This window comes from Ammodytes marinus (genome assembly GCF_949987685.1).
Source record: "Ammodytes marinus genome assembly, chromosome: 10".
Classification (NCBI taxonomy): domain Eukaryota; kingdom Metazoa; phylum Chordata; class Actinopteri; order Uranoscopiformes; family Ammodytidae; genus Ammodytes; species Ammodytes marinus.
In genome coordinates this window covers 12,539,491-12,554,723 of record NC_137214.1, presented here as the reverse complement: position 1 = coordinate 12,554,723, position 15,233 = coordinate 12,539,491, and the positions used below count along the sequence as shown (strand labels likewise).

Here is a 15,233-nt window from a genome sequence, read left to right as displayed (position 1 = left end):
GTGTCGGGTTGTGAAGCTTTCCTCTTGCAGTCAAGCTTCTATCCATCGTCTGTTGTGTCAGAAGTTCAAAAGTCACACCACTCCTCATCCTTAGTGACCATTTATGTACAGTGAAGCTCAACAAGTTCCTGCTAATCCTTTTAGAGGAACACAAATATGGGTATTTTGCTACAGAAGGTAAATTAATCATGTAAAGATGTAATGTACAGTTTCGACATACAGTATTTGACTGGATTTTAGAAAGACACCTTTTCATTTTGTCAGTCAACACAGTGCTTTTTTGATACAATATTTTAGATGGTTCAATATTACACTGTCGCAATGTGTTACATTACAGATTCTATTGGCTAAAATAAAACAGGCAGGACAAAGTGAATACTGTGGTGATCCTAAATAAGAATGTGTGTTAAAGCAATCAAGCTTCAACTTCTCTCTTGATTGAAGTGAAAGCAAAAACAACAAAATTCACAGTCAAACATCTCAGTTTAGTAACTAGCATTACTCATACATCATGATGGGGACGGTACACATCAGAAAGAGTCAGAGTATTTCCTATTTAGAGGTCAGGAAGTGAACAGTTGGTATCTGAACTCAGACTCAGTATTTGTATTTGTACATACAGGAAAAAAATAGTTGGCAAGACTAAAATGAACTAGAGAACACAGGCGAGATGGACCGTGGTGCTGTCATTGTACTGTAAATAAAGCAGTTTTTTTTTATAAATGAGTAGTGCAGATAAAAGAATGGTTTTTGGACTGTTTTCCGGGTAAAAACTATTGGCAACTTGTTGATCTCTTACTCAATGTAAAAAAGGAAAATCTATATAGCGCTCTCCTCTGCTTTCCCAGTGATTCCCAACCTTTTGCCAGCAGTATCTCCTGTCTGCATGTCCAACCTATTTCCCTTCTCGAGATATGCACAATTTGTGTCTAACCTTAAGAAAAAGTGGAAGATCCAATTCATATTAATGTTGATTAATTTGCTGTATAGGTAAAATATTGATCCTGTCGATATCTTATTTTTAATTACTTGTTCTTCATTCATGAATAACTAGTTTCCTGACTTGTTCAATTGACAACATGATTCAGAGGCTTGGCAGAGCTGCAAGGCTCTATTTACTTTCCTTAGTTTCCAAATATATTAAAATTATCATAAAACACTGTACCGCCCTCATCCTTTCCAATAGGCATGTTGGGAGCCACATACTGCTTCATTCATGGCCCAAACCCCCCTCACCCCGACCCACTTCCTCCCTTCTCTTAATCTCTTTTTTTCTCCCTAATCTTTTTGCGGCATCTCTCTTCCCTCTCTCTCCTGCGTCTGCCGCCACCAGGCTATGTGAAGTCCTTGGAGACAGCCTCTATGAAGTTGGGTGCTGCCATGAGGATGGTGAAGGTGCAAATGATGGAGAAGAGAGAGAAGGCCACCAGGCACAGCCGGTCCACCACCGCCGCCGCAAACTTCCACTCGCTGCAGATAACCTCGGCCTTGTCCTGCTCCCGGAAGCGCTGGGCGATGTACGACACCTCCTCCAGGATGTGCAGGATCTCTGGAGGGGCCACGCTGACTCCCATCCCCATCCCCATCCCTATTCCCATCCCCAGGCTGGGAACACCACTGCCACCAACTCCTCCTCCAGGCGGCTCGGCATCATCCGTAGGGGAGCCTTGTGCCCGTCCCCCCAGCGCCACCCCAGAGTCGCTAGAAGGCGGGCAGTGCGGGCTCTCTATGGGGTTGTAATTGCCGAAGTAGAGGCTCATGGAACCGTTGGAGGTGCCAGTGGGGCAGGGCGGGCAGGACGTCTGTGAGATGGGCACAGCTAGGTTTGGTAGAGTGCCCATCTCTATGGAGCTGGTACTGGAGGTGGGGCGGAACTTGTAACCAGGCCGCTTGCGCTCGTCGCCCGGCTGTTTCATACGCAGGAACCAGGCACACCAGTTCAACAGGACCACACGGACCTGAAAGAAAGAGAGAAAGAGTCAGTGGCACACATGCGCGCACACACACACACACACACACACACACACACGCACACACACACACACACACACACACACACACACACACACACACACACACACACACACACACACACACACACACACACACACACACACACACACACACACACACACAACTGGAAACTAGTACCATACAAAGGCATCAATGACATCAACATCAGCCATCAACATTGACACTTATCTGATTGATTGAGTTTCAGCCACTTACCCACTTTGGCATCTTGCCTCCATGAGGGTCATGGTGGTGAAACTGCAGGACTATAACTGTCACCACCACAGACATGCCCACAATCATCATGGTGCTGGCAAAGTACTGGGCTGCCAAGTACATGAGAAACATCAATGTCAACATGCTTTCACAGTTACACGATCATGCTTTTTATTGCTTGTTTTTGCATGTTCAGCCCCCCTTGAACTATCCCGTGGTCACATTTAATGGGCACGTACTAACATGGTAAAACATTCATCCGGGGTATATTTTCTAAAAAAGAAAATAGGTTGATTTCACACTAAAACATGAAAAGAAAGCTTATCTGATAAATTTTTGCAATAAGTTATATTCCTGAAGGGGAAAGATGTACAGCAGGGGGAAATAAATGTCTGACAACACAGAGGATAGGGGTAAACAAAAACAAAAAAAGTGAGAGAGAGAGAAATTAGTGTTGGTTCTGGAGGGATGTTTACAAGGAACAGTGAGAGAGGAGGGTACATGAACTGAACACTGCTCTAATTCCGAACACATATAGGCTACACAAACACACACACACACACACACACACACACACACACACACACACACACACACACACACACACACACACACACACACACACACAGTATATCTGAGGGCCTGCCCGCCTTTCTCTTGTTTGCTTGTGACTGTGAACAAAGACGAGCCAACGGCTTAAAATGGCTGCAGCTACTGTACTGCCAGCAAAGTCAAATATCATGTGATCTTGTGAGGTCAGGGGGTTATGACCTTATTGGTTTGTAAAAAGTAAAAGAAAGAGGGAAGGATGCTGAAACAATAGAAGAGAATCAGGAGAAGGGTGAAACATAAACAGAGGTATAGGGAGAGAGAGAGAGAGAAAGAGAGGTATAAATAATAGTCGCCCCAATAAAATGGTGTTACAGGATGTGTTTATGAGAAGTGGGAGGACATTTGTTGTGTCCTGATTGCTTTATGGACAACCTCTAATCAATTTAGGAGGAACAGTCAAAGGAAGTTATGAACATTTGGCCGCAAACCACATGATTGATCTGAACTAAATTAAAAATGAATGGAAACTGAGCAGAATGAAACTGAAGTGAGCCAAATGGTCTTGGAATAGATAACATAAATTAACTCAAATGAAATGAACACACTATGCTTATCTGGTGATTAAGAGCTCACGGCTAAAGACATATGGACTGATTCTGGCAGGGGCGTTAAACACTTGCTTAAAATATTTAGTCCAGTGCAAGCAGCCACAATAACTCATATCCTCATTCGGCCACTGTGTTATAAAGGGACATGAGTCATTTTAACAAGGCTACTAAAAGTGTCAAAGTTGGCGTCCAGTTGAGGACATGGGGGACATTCTTTTTTTATTTTTTTTATTAATAATAACACAATTGATGAAGCATTGATCAAGGTCTTCTCAGTGAGAAAACACCCTCTCACAGACATAGGGGAGAACGGGGTAAGTAGGCACACTTTTTACTCTACTGAGAATTGCTCATCACCTAAACATCTTTCGATAGCCATTCCTACATTACATTGAAGCTTAAAGTGTTGGCTTGAAATGTGTACCCCTCACTTTTTCTATCATATTGTAATAAAGAAGAAATTAATCATCAAAGACACCCTTACACATTTTGACAATCAACCCCATCAAGGGATCGGTTGTCATACACTATGGGGTTGTTTGTCACGATGTTATCTTAATGGGAATAATCTTGAAAAGAAGGCAAGAAAGTAGTACTAAATTTGAAAATGCAATTGCATTGTCAAGTTGACAAATAGGCCTATATAACTTACTGTAGCCTTGGCAGCTTGTCTAGTTTGGGATGCACTGGGTTGTTATGATTTTGTTGCCCTTTTTTCCTTTGCATGCTAGCTGCCTTTTCCTGCTCTATTCTTTCCTTCTCTGGGGTGTCAGTGAGGATACAGCTTGACAATTTATTTCGTTATTGGGTTCCTTTTCTGGCTGTAGCCTTTGGATAACTTGTGACAACCAACCCCCCCAAAAATGTAACGAGCAACCCCAACTTGAATGTTTTGCTAGCATCAAGGCCAACAACCATCTGACAACTAATTAGCTTGCTAACCACAATCTAAACTATAGTTTACCCTTCACACTTTTAATGGGTAACAAGTGTTTTGTTATAAACCCATTCTGTAAAAGCCTAGAAGAAAAATACTGAGGAGCTAAATATTTTCAATTTGACATGAAAAACACAAACAGTCCTCTCACCTCAAATTCAGCAGTCTAACTCCATGGAAGACTATGTAGGTGACCTCTTATCCCAATTCTGGATGTTTACATACCAAAATTTCACAGACAGCGCCTTCTGGTTCCGAGATATAACGATTGTGACAACCAACCCGTGTGACAAATTACCCCGTTCTCCCCTACAAGTCAAAAATACACAATTGTTCCTGTGTTGACTAAAAGTCCATGTGTGCTTCTTCGCTGGCTCCAGTAACCCTTTGAATTATTTGTCTCTGAGAACTTTGGCCCCAAAGGTTACTCATCTCTTCCCCTCTCTCTTGGTCTTCTTCCACCCTTCATCCATTATTTCTTCTTCTATCATCTTTTCCTTTCAATCAGACGTCTGACAGCGTATTAATGGCACTGACAGCTTTAGTTCTGGCCACCCAATTTACTCCACACACCATGCAGGGGCTCGGTGAATATATAGGCCCCCTCAGGCTACTCAAACCAAAGCTCGCCCATACACCAACATGGAGTGTTTATTTATTATCTTTTCAGGAGTCCATATAGAGTGTGTAGGGTAAGGTCACGCAATTGCCTACTGTAAAAAACACTCAATAAGCAATGCATGTTTTATGGAACTGGAAGAGCAAGAAATAATGAAACGGACAGGTGAGTCGTTAATGTTGAGTGGTCTGTAATATGTGTGTGTGTGTGTTGATGTACGGAATTGATCATCACTTTAGCACACGATTCTTCACGCATGCACACTTAAATATGTTACACATATACACGTACAGATTTAAATACAACCCACCGATGAGTGGAACAGAGTCTGAAGTGGCAGGCATGATCTCTGCTACCAGAAGCATGAAGACGGTTAGCGAGAGGAGCACAGTGATGCCTTGAGACAAAAGTTGAGAGAGAGAGAGAGACACACACACTCACACACACACACAGGGAGAGAGAGAGAGAGAGAGAGAGAGAGGAAATATAAGAATATACATAATGATGTGTTCAGGGTCACTGGTGTATGAAATCATCCCTGTAATTACTTATGTATGTAATCAGTTATGTTCACATGACTACAACCATTTATCAGCTGCTGGCCCCTCTGACATGCCCAAGGTAGGTTAGAGCTCTAGAAAATCCCTGAAACACTTTGTATCTGCTGACTGCTCAACCACAGACGGCTGTTACTCAAAACTCACTTATTTTCAAATTCAATAATTCCAAGATAGATTTGACATGCATGTATGCATGGCTTGCTATGTGATTCATAAGGACATGCATGTAGTAGACACATATCCATGACATGTGAGCCTAAACGTGTTTATGTATTGGTGTACAGCTGTGGGACATTTATTTGAGTAGTGACTTAATTTGAAGAATATGCATGTTTACATGTGTTTAAGCCCCTCACCCAGAGAAATCTTTTCTCCAGAGTCTGCAGGTAGCAAGAAGACCAGCAGAGCCAAGCCAGAGATCAGCACACAGGGGATGAGCAGATTGAGGCCATAATATAGCGTCCTGCGGCGCATTGTGACCGTGAAAGTCACATCCGGGTAGGGCTCCTTGCAGCACTCGTAGTACAGCTCATTGCGCTTGGCGGGCACACCTAAGAGAAGAGCACACATACGTACAGGTCAGGTGGAATTCAGTGGACCAAGAACGTGATCAAAGTTGAAGATTGACAAAGTAAATAGAGAAAAAAAAACATTTATCTAAATATTTCCATAAGTCCCAAAAACAGATGAACTTTTTTCACTTGAGTGGATCTGACTCAGACCATGCTTGAAAGTTTGCTCTGACAGTATCTTATCAAACAAACAAAAAAGCAAGCCAAAAACAAAGCAAAAAAACTCAATTGATTTTTTGACAGCTGAACTATCCATCCTTGAACTCCAAGTTTAGGGATGTGGAGTGCTGCTCTCACATATGGCCTGGGCTACACACCTGCCAATGTGTCAAACGTTCCTACTGAAAGCCACCTGGTGCTGTCAGACATCCATTTCCAGCTCAACAATCAACCCAGGGGCACTATCGGCTGCTGGGCACTCTGGGCTGCTACTCTGTCCCAGCTTCAAACAACATTTTCATATTATCCAGCTACAACCATCCAAACTATGTCCCATCCAAAGGAATTAATTTTACTTTTCCAATCATGGAATATGTTGTAAGGAAAAAAAAAGACTGACTAGAGCAGCCATGAGTTAAGTTAAGTTACTTTATTAGTCAATGGTTACATTGAAATTTCTCAAGTTACCATACTTTGGAGGGGGTCAGAGCGCAGGGTCAACCATAGTACAGCGCCCCTGGAGCAGTTTTGGGGTTAAGTGCCTTGCTCAACCACACAATGGTAGAGATGGTGGGCACCGTTGATGCAATACCAGTCACTACTAGTTTTACAACTAACACCCTCCTGTCCGGTGCCGGGGATTGAACCATCAACCTTATGGTTACTGGTCTGCCACTTTTCCTCTGGGCCATTCTACCACCCCTGTGTTTGTACTGTCCTGATGGCTGTACCTGCAGTAAAAAAGAACATTTTGTGTCTCTCTTACCAACAAGGTCCCACTCCCCATTGGGTATGTAGGTGGATGTGTCCACGTCCAGCATCTGGAGGTCCAGCAGCCAGCCGTTGTGCGTCCAGGAACCAAACTTCAAGTCACACTTCTGCACGTCGAAGGGGAACCAACGCACGTCAATGTAGCAGGTGCTCTTCAAGATGCCCGGGGGGATGTACTGGCAGTAACCTGAAGCATTCACCAGAACGTTGGTGTGGAAGGTGGCGTCAAACCGTTCATCCGCACTGGTGGTCGGGGGAGGATAACACAGAGTCATGTGTTTTAAAACTTTTAAAATATCTAATCATCTTACTGTGAGCTAAAACTCTATTTTGATTCAATCTATTTGTTGTTTTTGACGTGATGTTCTGATAAGCTTGCAATTACTACATGATGGGTTTTGTCAATGTGCAGTTTCACAGTGGGACCAAGGCCTCGGAATAAAATATGCTTGTTGTGAAAGGACGTAAACTGTGATTGAAGAAGTCACAGGAGGGTCATTTTGTCATGTTTGCTAGTTTCCAATCAACAAGAGTTTGCACATTAAGCGATAATAAAAAGATTTAGTTTAAAGGAAAGGACATTAATTATTTGAAGAACTTTGTTGGCAATGTGGAATTGTGTCCACCTGATGGATGTAATCCAATTTTCACTCTCTTTAAGCTTTATTTTTGGTCTCCTCCACCCAATCTTGAGGGGAAATATCTGGCTTTTTAACTGCTACATGCTCAGCTATGTTCACCAGTAAGTTGCTATTGGGTCCGCTGTTTAATGAATGCAGAGAGAGTAGTGTTCAATGGTGTTTGAACAAAAGTACAGAAAGGATCATCAGACAGACACATTGAAGCGTTCCATTCTCTTTGCTGTTTCAGCCTAACCTGCCACAGCAGTGAGCCGTGAAGGGATATCTCTACCCAGCCATCTGTGGAGAAGCCGTCCTGCTGCTCCAATCCTTCACTCTGCATACGCTTGGTTAAAACCCCAGGTGAAATCCAGGGTCCAGTACAATTTAATATTCACTTCTATTGTTCTGTCAAATATGCAGTAACAGGATCCAAATCAGTGACATGAGAAAACACCCCAGATGCCTCCTTCATGGCTCTGCAACTCAAAATCTGCCGGGATGATATATGCGCAGCCACGGAAAGGTCTTTGTTTCTAAGTTTCAAATATACCTTTGCATGCCAGACTCACCAACAGCACCAGAAGTGAATGAACACAGTCAAATTGAGAAAAGTTAAATCTGTATTCTCTGAAGGTATTCGGAGTAAGCAAACAGTACATTTGGAGACAGAAACTGACAGTCAGGAGAATGCCTAGACCACCTAACCTTAGATCTGCTTCAGCTCTGGCACTTCATTGGAACTCTTATTAAGTATTAAAGAGCAGATCCTGTGCCAGAGGCGAGGCCGGAACTTCTGGAGAAGTAAGGCAGTGTTGTCTGCTTTGTCTCCCTCTATAGTATTTGGTCAAAATTCTGGTCTTCATTGTTACTCTTTATTAAATTAAAAGAGAGATGTTGCTAACTTAGACCAGATAATGTAATGTCATACAAGGAAGGCAAAGTATAAAAAACACAATTTGTTGATGTGCTGATAGATATATTTGTTATGGACTAAAAGAGATACTAATGTTATTTAATTGAGCTTATAATTACATTATATAAGGATTTCCAATTTCCAAAAACAAATGTTCTTTATCTATTCTGATCAGCCAGGTTTTATATCGGGTTTTATATCTTCTCTCAGAGGTTTGATGCAGAAGATATGTTAACATTTATTTGTATTCTCATTTGTGGACAGCCTGTGTGAAGGAAAGTGAAAAAGGAACATTTACTGACCAAAAACATCAGGAAAAAAGTATATATAAAATCATTGATGTTTGCAAAACATAGTCCAGATTAGATCATTTGAAGTGGGACTTGGGGAAAGAAACCCTTTAAACACCGAGAAAAACGGCTAAGCATCTTTGAATCCATTTACCTGTTCCTCCACTGATATTGTAGAACACTCGATAATGATGCAGGGGAAATTAGTGGGGACAAAAGGGGCAAAGCTTTTCCTCTCTTCTATAAGGCCTGCTGTCAGTTTCAGTAGTTGGAAAAAAATAACAAATATTAGTGGAAAGTTGCTAAGTTTTTTTATTTAATTAGGTTAATGCCCCTAACATCCTATCAGCCAAGTCCTGCATCCTGCGTTATTGAAGGCCACACAAAAGCCCAGTATAGACCTGACAGGTCCTTTTAACAATCCACACCAACTTAGACCTCCAACCAACACACCCTGAACTGTACATACGTACATATATACTCTGCAGTATAAAAAGGCAAACACAATACACCTATACATGCAAACACAAAACAACACACACAATGCAATCCCCAGCGAGCGTGATAACGCCAGTGTGTCTGAAACATCCTGGAGCCTCATTCAGCCCTGACAAAAGAATTTGTGAATTGAGTCCTTTTATTTGTCCATGCCTTTGCTCTGGTTGAGTGATTGACCTTACTTTCCAGGGGGTTAAGTGTTGTAATTTATTTCTCTTCTGTGTGTGTGTGTGTGTGTGTGTGTGTGTGTGTGTGTGTGTGTGTGTGTGTGTGTGTGTGTGTGTGTGTGTGTGTGTGTGTGTGTGTGTGTGTTGTTATCGGCTGTGCAGCGGCAGGGATGTGTGGGTTGGCCATGGCGGAGCTAAGCAATGAATTATTCAAGCTTTGGCCTCACTTTATCTGAAGGTGTGTGCTTTCCTGCAATCAGCGCTTATGCACATCACAGAGGAGCGTGTCCTGGACTACTGTATGTGTGTGTGCATTGGAAAAGTACATGCTGAACACGTTATGTAAGTTAAGAAAGGAGAGATGTACTGTAATATACTATACTTAAAGGTGCACTATGAAGTTTCAGGGGAGGGGATTAGTTTACATTTGCAGAGCCTGCAGTTTGTTTACATAACTAAAATATTTTCTCTACATGTTATTCTTGGTATTGAATAATTCAAAACTACCGTCCCTGCTGCTATAAACAACAGTCTTTACAGTGATTTTTCATGTAACTTTCTAACTTTAAACAGTGTTCCAGGGATCTAAATTTCCTGTTAACGTTTGTTTATTCAGTTATGAGAATATACCTCAGAAAAGTTTTCCTTCTCTACAAAAGACTTTAAATTGGATAGTGCACCGTTAACGTTATCTAAAAAGTGAAGTGAATAAAGACCATGGGACAGACATGGGACTTTTTTGAAATGTTAAAAAATAAGCGAGACCTGTTTCAGGTATCGTTTTAAAATATTTCTCTTCACTTAGAATCTTAGAATAATACATTTTTGGCAATGTACACATGTTTAAGGTGCATACAACTAGACACAGGTGATAGCCCTGGGAGAATGGGAAGTTGCCACATTTGTACAACACACCCTCACACACACACACACACACACACACACACACACACACACACACACACACACACACACACACACACACACACACACACACACACACACACACACACACAGAGAGTAGGGCAGACAGAGACTGACCGACACTGACAATGACAGATTTCTGCACCATGGGACATGAATGACCAAGCTTTCCTCTCAATCACTCAACACCTCATGCTATCCACACACCGACACCGACGCACGCACGCACACACGCGCACACACACACACACACACACACACACACACACACACACACACACACACACACACACATACAAAGTCAGAAGTGTTCCTGCAGAAGAAATATTGCAGTGTGGAATTAGTATACATGTGCAGAATGCACTGATCTTTAAATCAATCATGAAATCAGTGCCAGACTAAGAATTAATAAGTAATTTATCAAAATTAAGGATTTCACTTTTTGCTGATGCCTGCCACCAGGCTGAAAGAGCAACAAAGAATAGTAAAGAATATATTTTTGAGAATGTGCATTGCTGTAAATTTAGGGAAAAGCTACAACTTTCACTTAATGCTTTCAGCCATGAACAGTTGAGAGTTGCATGTGGTCAGCGCCTACTCAGATTGCATTACTTTAAGCAAGACCTATCCATCCATGCACTTTATGTCATATCCTAGGAGTTCAGCATTCAACTACACATCCGCAGGGAGTCCTGGCATGTTTGACAGTCTTAAGGCATTGTGATTAACTAGCTGGGCAAGTAAGTTGCTGGCAAGCAGTGCAGTATTTTTCCAAATGACTATGGGATGTTTACTCCTAGGGAGGCTAACCCATGTACATACATCACCCATGACAAATTGATTAATTAGAAACATCTTGTCATCTTCACAAAGGAACAGAAGGCGTGGAATCATTATGTTGAGATAATGATAGGGGATAACTCAAAAATGTAAAATGGCTTTTTGCTACTAATTAAAACTGAGCATGAACATGTTGTTGATCAAAACTACAAATTCTTGTGTTTCCTTATTGATGATTATAGAAGATTTTCAAAAAAGTTTAAGATGTCATCAGGGCACTCCTCTGGCTCCTTGGTGTTCACCTTCTCAAGTGAAAATAAGTTGTATTATCCTGAGGATAATAAGGACACTTAAATGCAAAGTAAGCAATTCTGGAGATCGCTTGTAGTCAAAATCACTTTTTGTGAAAATCACAAAATCCTGTTCGCACTGTGTGTTTGCTGGAAATAAAATCTGATGCTAATAGCCAGCCCACCATAGCTAGCAAGATACACGTTTACAGAGCCCGGGCTGTGTATAAAAACGGGATTATTTTTCAGAGCACACACAGTACATGCAGCCATGGATCGTGAGGAGATATTTACTGATTTTGACAACAAGAATTCTACAGAATCGCTGACTCCACCTTTACAGTAATACCCTTCAAACTGCACTACAGTACATCTTTGTACACATAAACACAAGTGGGTTTTCAATTCAGGTTGGTTCAGCTGGTTTAGTAGAATATTGCAACCTCATTTACAAAGTACACAATCAAGAAACGTAAAATATACAAAACAAAATCCAAACATGCTTATCAGTAATAACGACAATAAGTATTTTCATTTAAGGCATGTATTCATTTTCCAATCACAGAAAAGTAATCAAATCAGTCCAACTGGCCATTTATTTAACCACCAATCTATCTAAATAAAAACTCCAACCATCCATTTATTCGATTGATTCCTCTTGCATCTTTATGGCCTGTCACAACGCTTGTTCTGTGTTGCTCATCTATCTTCTCTGCTGTCTGAATTAGGATTCTGGTTGTGGTTTACCTGAGTTGGACGTCCTTCGCGTGCCTTATCGATCCCCAGCCAAGTGAGACCATTAACTTTTCCCTCTAATAAGAGAGGAGGTCAATAGCTTACATAGTGGCTTTAAATCTAGATATTCTTTAAACAAACTATCACGGTCAATAACACAGTCACACAGACATGCGCTAATTTGTGCTCGCCTGACACACATACAAACATGGGAATACAGAACAGGCTTTTAAGGGTAGACGACCCAGAGCCAACATAAAGTTTATAGCTGGTTAAGATCAATAAAGTGGAAGCGCTTCACTGCAAACATCTGTCTTCTGTCTTAGTGGAGGCCACGTGCATTCGGAAGTTTACCCTAAGCTTATCTTAAACATTTTAATTCAATTTTTCCTAATTAAATGAAGAAATTAATAAGATTTTAGCTGTCAAGCAAAGTAGTGACAGAACCGTTTTGTTTTTCCTAGGCAGTTTGCATTAATATTTTGTCTGGATGGTAGATCCATGACTCACGGTGTAGATTACCCACGCTAGAAACATCATTATAAAACAGTGTGAGCACAATGATCTGAAAATTCGAGAGATTTCCTACTGGGAAAATATGAACTGAATGACTCATCACAGACAAGATAGGATTTTAATTTTATCCCACTTTTCGTTAGAACAAATTGTATATTGAGATGACATTTGACCTTGGCTTTCCTAAACATCATTAACTCCATATTAAAACAAGGAGAAATGTTTGAATTTATTGCGAGCTCTCAGCATGTTAATAAGCCTGAAAGCATCTGCTATCCGACACAGTAATAGCGGGTTATTGGCTGCGCACTGATGGCCCACTGTGTAATGGCGTGTTTTGTGCCATTACTGTCTAAATAGTGTGTGTGTGTGTGTGTGTGTGCTGCTTGTATACTGTTATTGTTGTGTTTGCAACTTGTGTGCATGTGCAAGCCGTGCACAGATGTTAACTGCTATTAGTGAGATGAAAGCTTAGAGGTGTTGTGTAATTAGTTAGGTGTGTGTGTCTGTGTGTGTTTTGTTTTCAGCAGTGATCAATATTATTACTGAATTTATTGTTATCAAGTTTCCTCTCTCCTGAGGGAGCCTGTATACCTTTTGGCTCGGCTGTAAAGTGAATCTTAATCTTCCCTTTACCTCTCATATTTTCAAACTTCAATGAGGTAAAAAACATCAACATAGGCAATTTTCTTTTTCAATAACCCAAACTAAAGTAGACCTGTATAGCTGATTTTAAAGTATTTAATATATTATCAAATGCATGCAGTTTTGCTTTCAACATTGTCTGAATATTAAATTCATTTTCAACCAATTTGCATCAGTAAATAGGAAAGTAAATGCTGACCAGATTCAGATTTCATTTCCTGTTAAGATATTTGATCCGTTTTCCCAACAATTTCTGCTACTAAGAACACTTGTTAAGGTTAGGAATAGGTGTGGTCTTAGATCACACAATGGAATGAATTTTATGTTGTCTGTCTGTCCACCACTTTTCTCCAGACTGGCTACCATCAGTTTGATGATTTGCCAAGAAATAAGATTGAGATACCCATTGTCCCCTAATGTCTTCTGTGATCCATTGAGCAATGGTCTTGTGCCACCAGAAGATCAAAGTGTTAATTTATCCAATAAAATATCTCAAAGTTTGATTAATGGATTTGCTCAGAATGTGGTAGAGACATTAATGCTTTCCAACTTTCCAGCTGACGGCATCATCAAAAAATAATGTTTTTGGTGCAACACTGGGTTTAGGACCAAACAACTAGAAAATCTAACGATGCTTCTATCGGCCTGCCACATGACCTCCTGCCTACAGTTTTCGCTGGATTAGATAAAACATTACAAATAATCCAGGCAGCATTTTTTTAAATTTATTACATTAATGGCGAAGCCAATTAGCAATGCCTAATGGTATTCTTTAAAAAAACAGAGTTGTTGCTTTTTTCATGTGAACAGATTTAAGCAGGAAGCAGAACAAAAGGGAGCGCATGAGAACACAGTGGAGAAACTAGCAAAACATAAAAGAGGTAGACTGTGAAAAGAGGGGCAGAGGAACATGCTGACACCTTGACAAAAAAGAGGCAGGTGGACGGGATGATTTATAAAGAGGAGCCGGTGAAGGGTAGGAACGATAAAATATTGAGAAAAAGAGTTGATTGAATAAGAGTGAATTATAGTGAGACAGTGAGTTATGAAGGAAACAGAGGCACAGATAGAATTAAATTAGAGGAAAGATGGTACGGAGAGATAGATGGTAGACGGTGGTAGGCAGAAGTGGAAGCAAAGTTTAAAAGGCAGAGATTGGGAAGGATAGGGGCGAGAGCAGGGAGATTGGGATGGGTAATCCTGGCAGGTCTAACAACTGAGCCATTACAATTTGGATTAATACTCTCAAACCTTTGTTTTTCCTTTGTGGTCCCTGTGTGTTAGGACGCACTCACACTAGGCACTAGGATTGACGGCCATGGCACGGTTGGAAGAGTTGTGCTTTGGTACGGTACTAATGGCATGAGCATGCGTATAGACGGTATAGATATGTTCCCCCCAACCCCAATACGGCCATGCGTGTAACAGACTTCCACATTAGACAAACATTGTGATTTCAGAGTCTTTCTTTCCCCTCAGCCTCAGACCAGAACATCTGTCTCTCATTCATGCATGCAAATGCAACGCAAGTATTTGTTTTGGAAAAACGAGTGGCCTACATTTTCTAAATGACCTGAGAAAGCTTTCGCAGAGAAGCAAAAAAAAACAGTGGATAAGCAAACAGCAGCAGCCTGATCTGAATCATACAATGCAATGAGCATATTTAAAAACTGAGAATTTGACAGTGGTAGATGATAAAATTAGTCTAAAATCCCTTTATTCTATTTATATACATTTGAGAAAATTAATTTTCAAAATAGTTGTTCTCATTTAAACCAATTTCCATTGCTGGGGAAGTTACAGTTACTGAATGCATAAGAATCACTATTTTAGTTTTGAAAAGGA

The 15,233-nt window shown here is 40.9% G+C and overlaps 1 protein-coding gene across 1 annotated transcript in view; it reads right to left on the bottom strand.

Annotated features, from left to right (window-relative positions):
- Positions 1-1,334: 1,334 nt before the first annotated feature.
- Positions 1,335-15,233, bottom strand: part of LOC307256727 (neuronal acetylcholine receptor subunit alpha-7-like) — a gene marked incomplete at both ends in the record, with an annotated part of 31,573 nt that continues 17,674 nt past the window's right edge. The window contains 5 exons of the mRNA XM_080035811.1: positions 1,335-1,958; positions 2,230-2,339; positions 5,256-5,342; positions 5,862-6,056; positions 7,003-7,250. Coding sequence (XP_079891937.1) covers positions 1,335-1,958; positions 2,230-2,339; positions 5,256-5,342; positions 5,862-6,056; positions 7,003-7,250 — 1,264 coding nt within the window. The remainder of the gene's footprint in view (positions 1,959-2,229; positions 2,340-5,255; positions 5,343-5,861; positions 6,057-7,002; positions 7,251-15,233) is intronic.